Genomic DNA, 16,211 nt, shown 5'->3' on the forward strand with positions numbered 1-16,211 from the left:
CTCTACTGGCGGTTAAGAATAGTTGATACGGTTCACTTCATGACAAGATATCTGTGTAGTGAGGAAACTTCGCTATGACCAGGAGATGTTGTTAGTTGCAGGACTCGTCCGTCGTCGATGCCTAGGTATGGCGGGGTGCTATCGATAAGCGGCTGAGTCACGCTAATGGCGGGGATCGGAGGAGTCAACTCTAGACTCTAGAAAAAGATTCCCCGCCACGGCTCTCTCTCAGCATACTCACGCCGCCACCATGTCTATGAACTTTCCGAGCGAGGAGGAGCGCATCCTCGCGCGCTGGAAGGAGATTGACGCCTTTCAGAGACAAGTCGAGCTAGTACGTGACTATGCTACAGCCTAGTGAACCCAGGCACGTGTGGTTGACACTTGCTAACTCGCCATAGTCGAAAGGAAAGCAACCATACACTTTCTACGATGGACCGCCTTTCGCGACAGGAATGCCGCATTATGGTCACCTCCTGGCCTCGACCATCAAAGACATTATCCCGCGCTACTGGTCCATGAAGGGCCGCTATGTCGAGCGACGGTTCGGCTGGGATACTCATGGTGTGCCCATTGAGTACGAGATTGACAAGGAATTGGGTATGTCGGGACGCGACGCTGTACGCGAAATCGGTATCGCCGAATATAACAAGAAGTGCCGCGCGATTGTCATGCGATATGCGACCGAGTGGAGGGCGACTATCGACCGTTTAGGTCGCTGGATCGACTTCGACAACGACTACAAGACCATGGACACCAGCTTCATGGAGTCCGAGTGGTGGGTCTTCAAGCGTCTTTTCGACAAGGGCGCCGTATACCGGGGTTACAAGGTCATGCCCTACAGTACAGCGTTGGCGACGCCTCTCAGCAACTTCGAGGCCTCGCAGAACTACAAGGACGTTCAGGACCCAGCAGTAGTCGTCACATTCCCGCTACTCGAAGATCCGAACACGTGCTTGTTGGCATGGTAAGCTACTCACTCTAGGTTGCTTCTACTGGCATGCGCTGACCAGCCCGAACAGGACCACCACGCCATGGACACTCCCATCCAACACCGGTCTCTGCGCGCATCCCGATTTCGAATACGTCAAGATTCTCGACGAAGCATCCGGCAAACACTACATCCTGCTCGAAGCCCTGCTACGCACACTATACAAGGACCCGAAGAAGGCCAAGTTCAAGGTCGTGGAGAAGCTGAAGGGTAAGGACATGCTGGGCTGGAAGTACGAGCCCCTGTTCGACTACCTTTACGACGAGTTCAAGGACTACGGCTTCAAGGTGGCGAACGACACCTACGTCACAGCAGACAGTGGTGTGGGTATCGTTCACCAGGCCCCCGCATACGGAGAGGACGATTACCGCGTTGCAAAGGCCCACGGTGTCATCTCTGACACCCGACCGCCACCCAACCCAGTCGATGATCAGGGTCGCTTCACCTCGGTCGTCCGCGACTTCGAGGGCCAACACGTCAAGGCAGCAGACAAGGGCATCATCAAGCATCTGAAAGGAACCGGTCGCTTGATCGTAGACTCACAACTTCTCCATAGCTATCCCTTCTGCTGGCGGTCTGACACCCCCTTGATCTACCGAACGGTCCCCTCGTGGTTCATCAAGATTCAGGACATTGTGCCGCAAATGCTGGAGAACATTGCTGGTTCGCACTGGGTTCCTTCCTTCGTCAAGGAGAAGCGCTTCGCCAACTGGATCACCAACTCACCCGACTGGGCTGTTTCGCGAAACCGTTTCTGGGGTACGCCACTTCCGATATGGGTCAGCGATGACGGCAAAGAGGTGGTCTGCATTGGCAGCGTGGAGGAGCTGAAGAAGCTCAGCGGGTACGAGGGCGAGCTAACCGACATTCACCGGGATAAGATCGACCACATCACCATTCCCAGCAAAGACGGCAAGGGCGTGCTTCGGAGAACAGACGAGGTCTTTGACTGCTGGTTTGAGTCTGGTTCCATGCCCTATGCCAGCGCGCATTACCCATTCGAGAACGTGGAGCAATTCGAGAAGTCGTTCCCTGGTGACTTCATTGCCGAAGGTCTCGATCAAACTCGTGGTTGGTTCTACACACTCACGGTCCTTGGAACACACCTCTTCGGCAAGCTTCCTTTCAAGAACTGCGTTGTCAACGGTATCGTACTTGCGGAAGATGGCAAAAAGATGTCAAAACGTCTCAAGAACTATCCCGACCCCAACTTGATCATGACCAACTACGGTTCTGATGCGCTGCGGTTATACCTCATCAACTCTCCTGTCGTTCGTGCCGAGACACTTCGATTCAAGGAAGCAGGTGTCAAGGAGATCGTTTCCAAGGTTCTTCTACCTCTCTGGAACAGCTACCAGTTCTTCGACCAACAAGTATCGCTGCTGAAGAAGGTCGAGAGTCTGGACTTCGTATTCGACCCGGCAGCTGGAAAGACCAACAAGAACGTGCTCGACCGATGGATCCTCGCGTCCACCCAGTCGCTGCTAAAGTTTGTGAACGAGGAGATGGCTGCGTACAGGCTGTACACCGTGGTTCCGCGGTTATTGGAGCTCATTGACAACACAACAAACTGGTACATTCGCTTCAACCGTCGCCGGTTAAAGGGTGAGCACGGTCTGGAGGACACCAAACACGCCCTCAACACACTCTTCGAAGTTCTCTACACACTCTGCCGCGGTCTCGCGCCCTTCACACCATTCATCACAGACAACATCTACCTGCGATTACTACCTCACATCCCCAAAGAACTGCACGCGGAAGACAACCGAAGCATCCACTTCCTTCCTTTCCCAGAAGTACGAGAGGAGCTGTTTGACGAGGGTGTCGAACGCCAAGTCAAGCGCATGCAGTCAGTCATTGAGCTTGGACGTATCTGCCGTGACCGTGCCAACAAGGGCTTGAAGATTCCACTGAAGACGCTGGTGGTCATCCACCCAGAACAACAATACCTTGACGACATTAAATCATTGGAGAACTACATCCTGGAGGAGCTGAACGTCCGCGATATTGTGCTGTCTAGCGATGAGGAGAAGTACAATGTCCAGTACTCAGCCACGGCCGACTTCTCCGTGCTTGGCAAGAAGCTGAAAAAGGACGCCATCAAGGTCAAGAAGGCGCTACCAAACCTCAAGAGCCAAGATATCAAGGACTACCTGAAGAACGGCGAGATTGTCGTGGACGGCATCAAGCTTGAGGCTGAGGATCTGATGGTCAAGCGCGGTCTCGCAAAGGACTCTAGCAACAAGGACCAGGAGTTCAACACAGACAACGATGTCCTCATTCTCCTCGACGTCGCCTCATATCCAGAGCTCGAGCAAGAAGGTCTTGCGCGCGAGGTCATCCGCCGTGTACAAGATTTGCGCAAGAAGGCCGGACTGGTGCCAACCGACGACGTAGGCATGGAGTACCGAGTGCTGAGCGATCCGGAAAGTGTAGGACTGGAGCAGGCGTTTGAGAACCAGGGCCCATTGTTTGAGAAGGCTTTGCGAAGACCTGTGGACAAGCACGTCATCACTGAAGTTGAGGGCAAGATCCCAGAGAACAGTAACGAGAAGGTTATTGCAGAGGAGGAGCAAGAGCTCCACAAGGCGACTTTCATGTTGCGGTTGATCAAGCTATAATAGCGTTATCGTGTGGTTTGATAGTATAGTGGCGCTGCATGAATCGTTGATGAAATGAAATCAAAATTTCTATATTTACACCGAACGCCTTCGTATGCTGTATGAGTCTAGGATGAGGATGTGTCGCTACAAGTGCCGTCACCGCTGCTTATATGCCTTCTGTGGGTGTGGTTAGTTGTGATGCCTTTTAATGTTATGAGGAATATTACCAGATAGCACTCCTTCAGCTTCATGAACTCATTGACGCACATGTCTTTCCGTACGTTGTTATAGTCTGCGAAGATGCATTTGCCGTATACTGCACTCTGGAGCATGTCAGCATCGAGTTGAACCTGACTGTCACTGAGGGGCGTATCATACCTCTGTCGAGCATTTTGCAGCCGCTGTGGCGAGTTTATCGATGGGACGGGTTCGACCGGGCATCTCGAGCAGCACTGTGTCTCCCTCTCGAGTAGTATGAGTAGCAGTGTTATTAAGAAGTAGCTCCTCCAAGATATGTGAAGTTCTTTGGCCACGGCGAACCACGCCCTTCCACCTCGATGAGGTCAACGAACAGGGCCCACCCAACTAAAGCCTTGGCACCCTCGCATCCACGAACGCGGGCGGCCAACCACTCCAACAACAAAGCGCGTCGCTGCAACGCCAAAACGCGGGCGCACCAACAGCCCTTCATCGCTCCTCTCTTCTTACTTTGGATTTGTAATGCTTAATTGTTGCGCGACGAACCTACGACTACTTTCTCGCATGCCGCTGCTTTTTGGTTGCTGTTCGACTCATTACAGCCGCCGGTCCCTTCCATGTTGTCGCGAACGCGCCGGAGACGAACGAGTCGCGTGCACGAATGCTATCCTCCATGAGGCTGAATGGAGATGATGCGAGGGCTATAACAGCTGATGATCTCTGTCGGGATGAAGGTAAATAAACAGAGAAAAAATTGATCGAGGAATATACTAATACCGCAGTAGTCTCCGATGCCATTCACAATATCGTCCTTCGCGCGCAAGACTCCCATGATGGATCTATTGACTCCCTCTTCGTCGCATATGATGAATATGTCAATGAGCACCGTTCTTCGCCCACCGATGCCGCGCTCTACTACAGTTTCCTGTTGCGCATGCAGGAATATGCGCGGGAAGGCGAGGACTTGATGGCGCTGGTGCTGCGCGTGGTGAAGGAGCATTTCGGTCTCAATGGAGAACTCGGCGATGAAGAGGTCGTTGAAGTCCCGAATAACATTGACGCGGCGCGTAGAGGGGCGCAGGCGAGCTTAGGGCGGTATACGAGAACCGGGAGCTTCGACTCGTTCCTTGATGGCACGGCAGACAAGGTCGCCGGCACCGACTATGGCGATTTGGCTGTGCGCCCGAGGCGAGCATCACAGCAGAATGCTCCCGATGGCTATGCCAACAAGCTGCGCAACCACCGGCGCGCAACCTCAGACACCGAAGCGCATTCGTATCGGCCAGCGCAACTTCCCAGTCACCCCAAAGTGAACGGCGTCGCGCCTCGGAGGTCGAGTTCCGGACCGCAGCCGCCAGTCCACAAGCGCAGTACATCTGTCTCGAGTTACGGCAGTCTGCGAATTCGAAGGAATCCTACAACGACATACAGAACTGGTACAAACGACGCAGACGAGAGCGATTTCACCGACCACACGGCTAGCCTCGACCTCTCCTCCATCCAGATACCAGGAGTGAACGCCCCGATACCGAACGATCCGTACGATTCTCCGCACCAGCGCCGCCTTGAACAGTCACGACAAACCCAACACCAACAATATGTACCCGAACCGTTTCGACCCTCCGATACCCGATTGATGGACGATGCGGAGACATTCGAAGAGCAACGGCTACACAGAGTGACGAGAGAGTGTATACGGATATGGCGGAACCGCACGCAAGAGCGCTTGAACCTGCGCGACGATATGGAGAGAGCAGCCGTCGCCTTCGATCGTCGTGTTTTGCTCAGGGCCTCGCTCTTGCAGCTACGAGACACCGCGCTTGTGAGGCGTTCTGGCCGAGAGACGAATCGCTTCTTCGATCGGCTGGAAACCCGTGCAGACAAGGCTCGCAGTCTGTTCCTGCTCACCAAGGCATTCACACATTGGGCAAAGTGCGCGGAGGACGAGGTTCAGCGAACATCGGTTGCGCGACGGCATATTCTACGCACACGCTTCTTCAACGGCTGGCGCGATATCACGGCAGTCAATGAGCTGAAGATCCAGCACTTTGCTCTTGCAAAGTTTCTCTCTATATGGCGAGCACGCGCAGCAAAGGTGCGGGATCGCCATGACTTCGCTGAAGCATACTATGAAGAGAAGATTGTCAGGAAGTCGTGGAATGCTCTTAACAACGAGTACCTCAATAGAGGCGCAGCAAACTGGCATGACACAAGGACAGCAAGGACAACACTGCAGAAATGGCGCGAGATCACCGAGATCATGAGGGAGCGGAACATGTGGGCCACGGATCGGCGCGATGGAACACTCATGCGCAAGACGTTCCGGACGTGGCAGCAGAAGACAGTGGCAGTAAAGACTCTGCAATCTCAGGCGGACCAATTCCGACAGACTTCCCTCCTTCGAACGACGGTCCAGACACTCCAGAGACAGGCACAACTCGAGCCGCTACTGCGCCAGGTCCAAGCACGCACCAATGGTCGTTTGCTTCGTGCAAAGTTCCAGGATTGGCGCAAAGACGCTCAGCTATCCCGTCAAGCACGCAATGTTGACCGCATGCGCGTCCTACACAATGCCTACACTGCATGGAACGACAGATTGCGCATCAAAGCTCTCGAGGATCGGATCAACGACCGCATCATTGTTGAATGCTTGTACAAATGGACCTTAGCATCCCGAGTATCCCTCTTCCAGCGTGTCCACGATCGACAGCTCAAGCAGTCAACATTCCTATCCTGGGTCACCAAGACCAACCAGCGCGTTAACACTCTTGATACTGCGGAAGTTCGGTTCGCCCAGTTCAAGCGTGCTCAACTGATGCGGACATGCTTGCGTAAGATGGAAGCTATCACTACGGAGAGACGAAGGGAGCAGTTTGCTATCCTATCCCAATATCAGCAAAAGCTCAAGCAGCGCATATTCGACAAGCTCAAGGAGAGGCAAGCGCACTTTCAAGAGTTGAACCAGTGGTCGGCCGATGCGCGCTTCTACGTTCTTAGCAAACATACACTAAACACATGGAGTCAAGCCACACAACATGCGCGCCGTAATCGCAGACGCGACACGTACTCGCAAGTCCGTAGAATGGTCAAGACGAATCTCGTGCGCAGAGTCTTTGAGCACTGGCGGGACAAGGCAAACCATATCGCAGTGCTGACACAAAGGGCAAATGATGTACTCGATAACCGCACTTTCCAAAGTAGCGGCGCAATCTTGCATCAATGGCACGACCGCACGCTCATACTTCGCCAGCAACATGCCCAGGCCGAGAGCTTACACGCCTTCAAACTCTCCACCCGTTACTTCGCCATTTGGTCCCAACGCATGGACCTTGTACGCGCACTCGAAGGGCAGGCTGTCGCACTGCGGCAGGAGAGCACAGAGATTGCTGCCACCAGCGCTCTGAAGAAGATGGGATGGCGTCTTTGGAACTTCCAGAGGCAAGAGGAGAACGCGAGAGCGTTGTTCGAGAGGAACTTTGAGAAGCATGTGAGGGCCATGGTTCGTTTCTGGGCCGAGCGTGCTACCGAGCGGCGTGGCCAACGGGTTGCGAGTCCATCGCCTCCTAGTAGGTCGAGAAGACGAAGACAAGATGATGGCGACGACAACAACGGTCATGGAAATGACGAAGACTTCGACTACAATGACCGCAACAATGATACCGGGCAAGGAGGCTTTCAACAATCCGGTGATGAAACCCAACGTCTCGAGTCCTGGACCGCATTCGACGAGACCGCACTAGGTCTAAACAACGATCTCGACCTCTCCCTATCCCTCACGCCAGAACAGCCACCCCGCCATCCAACGCTGACCCCCAACCCCTACGCTCCCATCCCCTCCCCTGCATCCACCCGCCCACCTGGCTCCATCCTCCGCAGACCCAACACCTACCCACAACCCCAGTCCGCCGCCCGCCCCCCTCCCGCCACTATTCCCGAAGACGATGAATCCGACCTCTCCTTCGGCGACGCCGCACAATCCACCTTCTGGTCCGGAACGCCCTTGCCCCCTCCTCCTACTACAAGCAGTAAACCAGGCTACCTCAAAACACCCAGTAAACGTAGCGTCGTTCGCGCTAAACGGCCTGAACTCCCGCCTAGTACTGAGAAAGCACGTGTTCTTTCTCCTGTGAGGCGACCGCTAGGCTCCTCGTTTCTGGAGAGGGAGGGAAGGGGGAGGTTGGGGACGATGAGTGCGCCGCCTGTGCAGAGTAGTAGGGATGCGAGGTTGGGTGTTGGTGGTGTGACGAGTTTTGAGAGGAGGCTGAGGGAAGGTGGGTTTGGGGGGAGTGTTGCTGTTGGTGGGAGCGGGAGTGGGAGTGCGATGAGGAAGAGCAGGGGGAGAGGTGGTAGAGCGAGAGTGGGGTTTGGAGAGGTTAGTCAGATGGGTGGGTTGTGAAGAACAAGATGAGATACTTTTGTCCCATTGTAGAAGCATTGCGCGGCGTCTCTGTTTGGGCAGGTCGGTTTGGATGTGTTAGGATACCCCATATTGTTTGCTACCTTTATCTGAGTTTGCATAAGTTTGTCTCACCGCACGGAACCACGCGTGAAAGACACCGCGAGTCCTCCGTAGATAGTGAAAGCATGTCATCGATAGGCAGCTCACTCGCCTTCTCACAGCACGGTCCGCGCGTGAATCACCCTCTTGCTTCTTCCCTCGATGTATATATGGAACCACCAGTCTAACTTCTGATCCCTTCCCATGCACCACCTCTACTCATTCTCTCAACCTTACACCCAAAGTCACTTGTCACAAACATGAAGCTGTCCACGACTACCACCCTCTTCGCTAGCCTAGCATGCCTAGTGTCCGCCTCCACCTTCGCCTCCGCCTCCGCCCCGCCAAAAGCCTCCGTACAAGCGAGCATCGCTACCGCTGGCAACCGCGCCCTCCTCGCTCTCGATAACGCCAAAAAGGCTGTGTCCACGTTCACAGACAGAGTTCAAGCTACCACTAACTCACTTGATATCGACCCAGCTGTGAAAGAGGAGTTCAACACACGCTTCATTATCCTAAATCGAGAACTCGAACATTCGATCTTCCGTGTGGAAGGTCTCGTTGAGCGGTTTGGTTCTATCCACATGAAAGACGACGGGGAGACACTGCGTCTCAACCAAGACGACAGTGAGTTACCTCGTATCAACCAGGACACGCCTTCGCGTAAGCTTGCAAAGTCGCGTAAGCTTGCAAGGATAGAGGATCGAATCGACGCTATATACGATGAGTACTTCGATTTTGACGACATGCCCGAGGCTACTCAGACAGAGCTAAACGCGCTGTGGCAAGACTTTGTCGAGCAGACTAGTAGTCCACCGCTGGGCTCTAACGGTGGCCGCGTGCACATCTCTTCCAAGTCCCGTACTGAGGACAAGCCGGCCAAGTCCGATGAAGTGTTGAGTCTACTCGGCAAGATTAAGAAGCAAGTTTTTGACCGCACGTTTGTCTTCCGGGGTGGTGATGTACTTTCGAAGGATGAATTGGCGCGAGTACAAAAGCGAGCTGAGGAACTTCGGAAGCGATATGTTGAAGTTCGCAAGCGATACGATGAAGGTTGGAAGCGAGCTAGGGAAGGTCGCAAGAAGACTGACGAGGATCGTAAGAGCAGACAGTTTGAGTTGTAGCATCTGGAATACTCTCAGTAGCCGATTAAGAAGCGCGACGAAGAAAAGGATCGAAGCGTCGAATGGGCACGGTGTCAGTATGTCAGATAGATACATGGGTGGTATAACGCATGTATCTCGACGCGCTGGTCTGGGGTTTTACGCGCGCATGCAGCTTACGGAGCGTGAATGGGCTACGCCGTAGTGGCGGGTATGTAGATCATGGTCTGTTGTTTGCCGACGAACATGCTGTCGTCCATTTGATTCGTCACTTCATCTGAAGATCCCCGCGGGTATACGACTTACCTCGCATCACCGCTGCACGTCTCACATCAGTCCATCTTCCACCCAATAACTTCTCTACGCTGTGATGCACCTCGTATGTATCTGTAAGGCGTAGAATCATGTCAACACATACAAGACGACCTCATCTCCCCTCACAACCAGTTCTCTCTACACCATCGCACTCAGCTTACCACATCAATCCATCAACATGCACCCGATATCATCTCTCTTTCTCAGCCTCCTTGCTGCCACCCTCATAGCAGCCCAACTCTCCCCAGACATCAACTATTGCGAAGGCGACAAGAGCACATTGGGCCACTGCGACACACTCACCTACGAAGACACCACTCTCTCGGCAGCCAACCCACCCACCACAACAGAATGCCATGAGTCGTGTTTTAGTATCTTCGGAGATGCCGGCGAATGGGTCGTCAATCTAGAAGGTGAACCCACTCCGTACCTCCACTCACCACCTTGCTAACACCGATACGTCAAAGGTAAACCAGAGGGCTATCAACAACACATGCACCAGTTTCCCTGCGGCTTCAGCATCGGTGCTATACCCAACACGCTGCATGAGTTTTCGTTCGATATGAACAACCAGGATATGGCTGATATTATTGATGAGGCGGTCAAGCGGTTTGCGCATCTGCATGACGGGAAGGTGGCAGCGCGGGGGACGGTGAGGTGTGATGGGCATGAGGCAATGTGGTATGTAAGTCGGGATGGAAGGAACGGACGGTGATCGCGAGATGAAGAGGGAGGTACAGGCTGCTACGTAGTTAATCTAGAACAGCTCAAAGTACTGCCGTTGTCTTAAGTCGATCATCATGGTTGGTTTGCTGTCTTGTGTAGAGTGATTGATGCTAAAGCCGGGCTGATCCTTTGCTTTCACGCTTGTGGCATCGGCAAGACCCGCGGAGGTCGGGAGCGAATGCCGAGTTGACGCACAGATCACCAAGTCGCTGTCAGCTCTCGCGACGTGTGCGCTAACGACGCGTCCTCATGTACGCACGCCAGTAACGCGACGTCCCTCTGAACACGAGCCCACTGATATACTGATGGCGGCTGCCGAATAGCCTCTCGGCCACTCGATCGAGTCGAACCCGCAGAAGCCCACGACGCACGCGATCATAGGAGGCCTACCTCGCTTAGATGCACCGGGTATGGCACCTTTCTGACGACACAACAACATCATAGGAAGCTTCGACCAAGTCCCTTTCCAGAGCTCTGGTCCAAAGTCCAGAATATAAACTTTCAATGACGCAGGTGCGATCAGGATCGAAGTTCGGATGTGCGTTGGCATACCGGAACGCGCAAAACTCTCAACCACCGGAAATTTCGACTGACTGTGTTTCCGGACATGTTCGCGTCGAATGTAAGGCCTTTACAAGCGCAAGCAACTAATCAGCTCCATAATCTTGCGCGCGAAGTCACGAGTACAGGATCATAGTACACATGGTGTATTAGGACGACGATACATGACAGCATCGGTCTGCGGGCCACATACAAGCTGTGCCTCTTCGGAACCCCCGACGGCGAGCGGGCCGCCCCAGCGATCACTACAGATGTGTGGGGATGATTTCCCGTACCCTCGCTGTGCCACCCTATCAATCGACATAAAGGTGTGGGAATGATTCTCGATACTCTCGCTATGCCCTATCGATCAACATAAGAGTGAGGAAGTGATCTTCGATAGCCTCGCTGTGTTCCACGATCTGCGGAGCCGTGCATTGGTGTTTGACTGGCAACACCTTTGCGCAGCCCGTCATTTGCCCAAAACTTCGCAGCTGTATCCTCTGTTCGGCGATTACTGTTGGGGTCAACCTGGCTACTCCAGAGTACTTGCGGTATGGCTCGACGAGCTGCAGATAGGACCTCTCAGCTCTGAGCTCATAGCATTTGTTTCTTCTTTTCTTTTTTCGTAGGAAGCATCTTGCGCGACGTTATATAGGGAGCTTCTCTCAGGTGTGGAAAGATCAGACTTCAATCACTCCATTTGTATTTCATCCAGAACCCTTCATATCCTCAAGCACATACGACAACAAAATGGATTATGCATACTCCCAACTCATGAGCAAGTGCACCGAAGGCACTTACCTGTACACACCACCCAAAGCCAACGTCTTCCATCCCGGTTCTTGCGGCTTATTCGACGCCAATGGAGTGTGGGAATCGATTACCGATCTTACTGCACTCAAGGAAGACAACCTTCTCGGGTTAAAACTCCCCAAAGAGGGACTCGTTTTGACGGACCCTGCCACATGCTCATGGAACAAGAAGGTTGTAGAGAAGAACGAGGGACGTGGTTTTGGTGCTAAAGCAGAGGTGTCTGGAATCGCCGCCCAAGCACCTGTGGACGTGGGGGCCAATTTCGCAGTAGGAAGCACTGCAAAGGCCGGTGCAGGCGTAGTTGTATCGCCAAACGTAGTGCACACGAAGTTCAATCTCGATGCGCAAAGGATCATTGAGAAGTGGATCCAGGATAACATGCTGCAGCTGACGGATAGATATCAGACATCGATCGAAAGGTTCGGCATCTGGGTCATCACATCCACATGGGTCACGGAGAAGTGCGACATTGCCATGTGGAACAAGACGGGCAGTAAGATCGACACTGGAGCCGAAATCGGGGCAACAAACATCGGCAAACTTGGAGTCAACAGCTCGCACGAGGTCCAGAATGACATTGACGAACACAAAGTATGGGATGTGGGTACACCTATTCCCATATCAAGAGATTCCTCGTTACTAACAACTAGAAGGAGCCCGGTGGATACGCCATCTCTTTTAGCGGCATGATATTCAGACCAAGCAAGAAATTCTGGAGTAACGTAAGTCACTTCTTTCTTTTGATGGTTTTCATTACGAAACAGCATGAATGTCACCTGAAGTTCATCATGGCTGACCGCATAAACTAGAAATGGAAGCAAATACAGCAACCGAAAGCTGGCGCCCTCCGAATCCTCGAATGCAGCATGCCGATAAAGGATAAGGATGGAAACTATCTCGATAAGGATGGGAACATCACCAGAAACGGAAACGGAAAGCGTGTCGACAAGGATGGAAATCTCGTCGACGAGGACGGAGATCGTATTGACGAGGATGGGAATCTCATTGATGAGGACGGAAATATTATTCCGGAATGGTCCACGGAAGTTATCGGGGATGTTTGAGCAGGCTCTTCCACTTGTTCCATACCCTTTCTCTGCTTTGCATCTGCGCAACATATGCTGCAGGCTTATCAATGATCAGTCCGGTCAGTCCGCTATTGTTAGGATGCTCTCTAGCCGAATCAACGAATCCACTACCATCACTCTCTGCTCCTCCCTTCTCAAAACAACCATCCTCTCGCTTTCCTCCTCTTTCTCAGCAAACCACACACACTTGATCCCCGCTTCCACCGCAGGAACAATATCCCTCTCCCAACTATCGCCTACCATGACCACCTCGCTCTTCACACCAATCATCTCCAACGCCTTGCCAAAAAGGCCGTCAATCTTCGCCACACCAAGCTTGTTCGTAGTAACTAGCCTGTCGAAGTATGGCTCTAGGCCCAAGGCAGCAACGGTACGTTCCTGCGAATCTTGAGGACCTTCGGTGATGATCGCTATGCTCTTTCCTTGTTGTTTGAGTGTTTGAAGGAGTGGTATAGCGCCTCCCTTGAGTTGCAGATTCTGCATAATTGCAGCTTCGTACGTGTCGAGCAATACCTGCATCTGCTGCTCCGTACAATCGATACCAAAAGCTTTCATAACACCCTGAAAGCGCTCGGCGCGGTACTCGTGACTTGTTTTCCCATCCACGAATGCGGCAGATGTGCTGGTTTTGAGGATCTTGAGGTATTCCGCGTTTAGCTCGGCAACTGTGAGCGGCTCACCGGAAGAAGGTTCATGGTGAGCGTGGTTTCCTAGGATGAGGCGGAGTGTCGCGTCTACGGCGGCGGAAGATGCTTTGCGAAATTCGTGGAGGGTGTCGTCGAGATCGAAGAAATACCATGTTGCGTTTTTGAGACGTTCAGTCGTTGCGCTGTTGTGCGCTTGCATCTTCAAATCCTAGGTAAATCGATCGAACGAAAAACCAAGACGTGCCTCGGGATATCAGCACTGACACACGAAATGGACATAACATTTTGCGATGCCATAGGCAACGTCGTCGTTACTGATGGATGCGAAAACAGTCGAGTCCTCGAAGGGGTTAGCACGCTGCCCCGCACAATGTCGCGAGAAAGGGTGACCGGGTATCGGAGACGTCCGGCCCACGTGCAAATCAGTCCATATTGCTGCGAAAGAATGACGGTAGGAAATAGCGAACCCGACAACGGCAGCCACGCTTCTTCACAGGATGCAAAACTTGAGCTTCGGAAGCATAGATTGGAAGATTTACGCTAAATTACGACCCATGCTGCCCATAATCATGAGGGCGATACCAAACATCTAGTGAGGAGCTGCATACCCTCCCGCATTAGGATCGTCAGTAAGCACAACATAGAAGCCCAATGGACAGATCAAATCGCTTTGCTTGAACGTCAAAGTCGTGTCTTCGGAACACAGCGCTCCACTAACAGTGACCTTCCCAATACCAGGCGGAATTCCACACGGCGCACCGTTGACAACATAGCTGTTGCCTGGCTTTATGACTGCTGGAGGGTTCGGTGGGCTAGGACCTGGAGCCGGTTGCTTGTTGTATGTAGTAACACCGGGCTCTCCACCAGCGTTGATGGCATAACCGGTGAATGTGAAATGTCCGGGTCCCTTGAAGACGAAGAGACCGGGTGCTTGGACGAGAGAAGGGAAGTCGAAGACGAGGTTGCAGATTTTGCCTTGGGTGGCGTCGGAGTCGAGCTCGAGGTTGAAGATTGTACATTTGTCTTTTGGGGTGACGGTCGCCCATTCGGTAGCTGGGTATGCCTTGTCGGGGTTCTTCGCACTGATGGGTACCAGGGCTGAGGTCGATATGCTTCCCTTTGGTAATTTCCCGTCGGGTTGAGCTGGGTTTGCCGGACATTTGGCAAGGCCCTTGAGGACGCCCAATGTGCGTGGTGTGATATCGCTTGGCGCAAGTGTGGCTGGGGCAGCGATGGCTGTGGCCAGGAAGGCCGAGAAAAGTGTGAAGGTCTTCATGATGAGACGAGGGAACCTGATTCGATAGCTTTGATAGATCGATCAAACAAGATGAGTAGGTTAGAAACCGGAGCGAACGCGTGGTTCACTTCAGGAAGTCTACTCTCTCACTTTATACTTCCCATTTTTTCCTGACCATTATTCCAGCTCAGGTCCGTCAGGCTGGCTCGCACATTGGCAACGATCGTCCAACGTTCGCGTACCGAGTCGTATCCTCGCCTACACATTCGAAACAACAGGCCTATCATCTAAAAGTAAGCTGACAAGCAAATATCTCTTGACTCCAAAAATGGCAACCCCACTGACGCCTCCAATTCATACGATTTGCCAGGAATGCCAGGCAGGATTGGGTAGGTTCTCAGGTGAGACGTGGCTAGCTGGGTAAGCTCAGTATCCCGGCAGTAGTATCGTGACCCTGCGCTCATTCCTGTAAAGTTAGACGTCTAGACGGTGTTTTTGAGTACTATTGGTGGTTGGCCGTTTCATGCAGGAAAGGATACCGGAACCCCACCTTTTACCCGTTGACGCGACTAATGACTAAGCATTCCCAAGACTATTGGAGTCGTCTGTTATGCAGTTCAGTATTGGAATGTGCCTTTGGAGAGCTGGGGAAGTCTACTCAAGCTGGACGAGGGCATTTGTCGGAAGCATTCGGCATGCCGCAATTAGCGTCCTGTGTTTCCACGGTCGTGTTGCAGCACCTGCATCCAGATACTAGACGTGCGCCAACGAACCGAGCACCCGTAGAAGGAACTATGCTAGATGTCCCTGTGCGCGCTGGTCTAGCGCAAAGCTTGAAAAGTGTAGAGGGTGGCGTTCGCAGCGCGGCGACGGTGCACGGCTGATGAAACAACCATGGCTATCGAAATATAGTTCGTGGCCGAAACATAGCTTCCAGGCTACGCTTCCAACAATTATCGCCATGCAGGGTCATCACCGTCTGTGATGAAGTGGTCGTCGAAGTTGATGTGCAAGAGAAGGTATGGTAAAGTTCTGATGTTCTTAGGAAGTGAGTTTGCAGTAATCAAAGGTCAGCATTCGCTACGGCGGTCATGCGTCATCGCGTCGCATGCAGCGCTATCCTTGACGACGCAGCACTGGAAGAAGCAGGCACGTTCGCAGGGGCATAAGCAAAGAAGACGTGTGTATAGACTAATGCTGTGTAGCCATGTGCGACTCGTCGCATGCCACATCAGATCACGACAGCCGTTGGAGGCCACAGCATTCAGATTCTATCAGCATAGATTCAGCGTTCCCGTATCACAAGAGTTCTAAATCAGAACTAAAGCGGTCGCGAAAACTTGGATGAGGACTGAAGCAGCATGTGGTCTCAGAAGAAGTTCAAAGCATTGCATAAAAGCATCACGATCATGAGGCACAGTAGAGTGTTTTCCAAGTTCTTATTCAACC

The 16,211-nt window shown here is 52.8% G+C and overlaps 5 protein-coding genes across 5 annotated transcripts; 3 read left to right on the top strand and 2 right to left on the bottom strand.

Moving 5' to 3' along the window:
• Positions 1-250: 250 nt before the first annotated feature.
• Positions 251-3,612, top strand: J4E93_002129 (uncharacterized protein; the record flags this gene model as incomplete). The annotated part of the gene is made up of 3 exons (XM_049340077.1): positions 251-334; positions 402-967; positions 1,023-3,612. The coding sequence occupies 3 exons, from the start codon at positions 251-253 to the stop codon at positions 3,610-3,612; spliced, it is 3,240 nt and encodes a 1,079-aa protein (XP_049202399.1).
• An 853-nt stretch (positions 3,613-4,465) lies between these two features.
• J4E93_002130 (uncharacterized protein) lies at positions 4,466-9,414 on the top strand (the record flags this gene model as incomplete). The annotated part of the gene is made up of 3 exons (XM_049340078.1): positions 4,466-4,526; positions 4,578-8,177; positions 8,600-9,414. 3 exons carry the CDS (start codon positions 4,466-4,468, stop codon positions 9,412-9,414), a joined length of 4,476 nt encoding a protein of 1,491 aa, XP_049202400.1.
• Positions 9,415-11,727: 2,313 nt separating this feature from the next.
• J4E93_002131 (uncharacterized protein) lies at positions 11,728-12,854 on the top strand (the record flags this gene model as incomplete). Its single annotated transcript, XM_049340079.1, has 2 exons — positions 11,728-12,390; positions 12,600-12,854. 2 exons carry the CDS (start codon positions 11,728-11,730, stop codon positions 12,852-12,854), a joined length of 918 nt encoding a protein of 305 aa, XP_049202401.1.
• Positions 12,855-12,938: 84 nt separating this feature from the next.
• On the bottom strand, positions 12,939-13,724 carry J4E93_002132 (uncharacterized protein; the record flags this gene model as incomplete). Its single annotated transcript, XM_049340080.1, has 1 exon — positions 12,939-13,724. The coding sequence occupies one exon, from the start codon at positions 13,722-13,724 to the stop codon at positions 12,939-12,941; it is 786 nt and encodes a 261-aa protein (XP_049202402.1).
• A 390-nt stretch (positions 13,725-14,114) lies between these two features.
• On the bottom strand, positions 14,115-14,801 carry J4E93_002133 (uncharacterized protein; the record flags this gene model as incomplete). Its single annotated transcript, XM_049340081.1, has 1 exon — positions 14,115-14,801. One exon carries the CDS (start codon positions 14,799-14,801, stop codon positions 14,115-14,117), a length of 687 nt encoding a protein of 228 aa, XP_049202403.1.
• Positions 14,802-16,211: the final 1,410 nt, after the last annotated feature.

This window comes from Alternaria ventricosa (genome assembly GCF_023758065.1).
Source record: "Alternaria ventricosa strain BMP 2768 chromosome Unknown scaffold_3, whole genome shotgun sequence".
In the NCBI taxonomy this organism is placed as follows: domain Eukaryota; kingdom Fungi; phylum Ascomycota; class Dothideomycetes; order Pleosporales; family Pleosporaceae; genus Alternaria; species Alternaria ventricosa.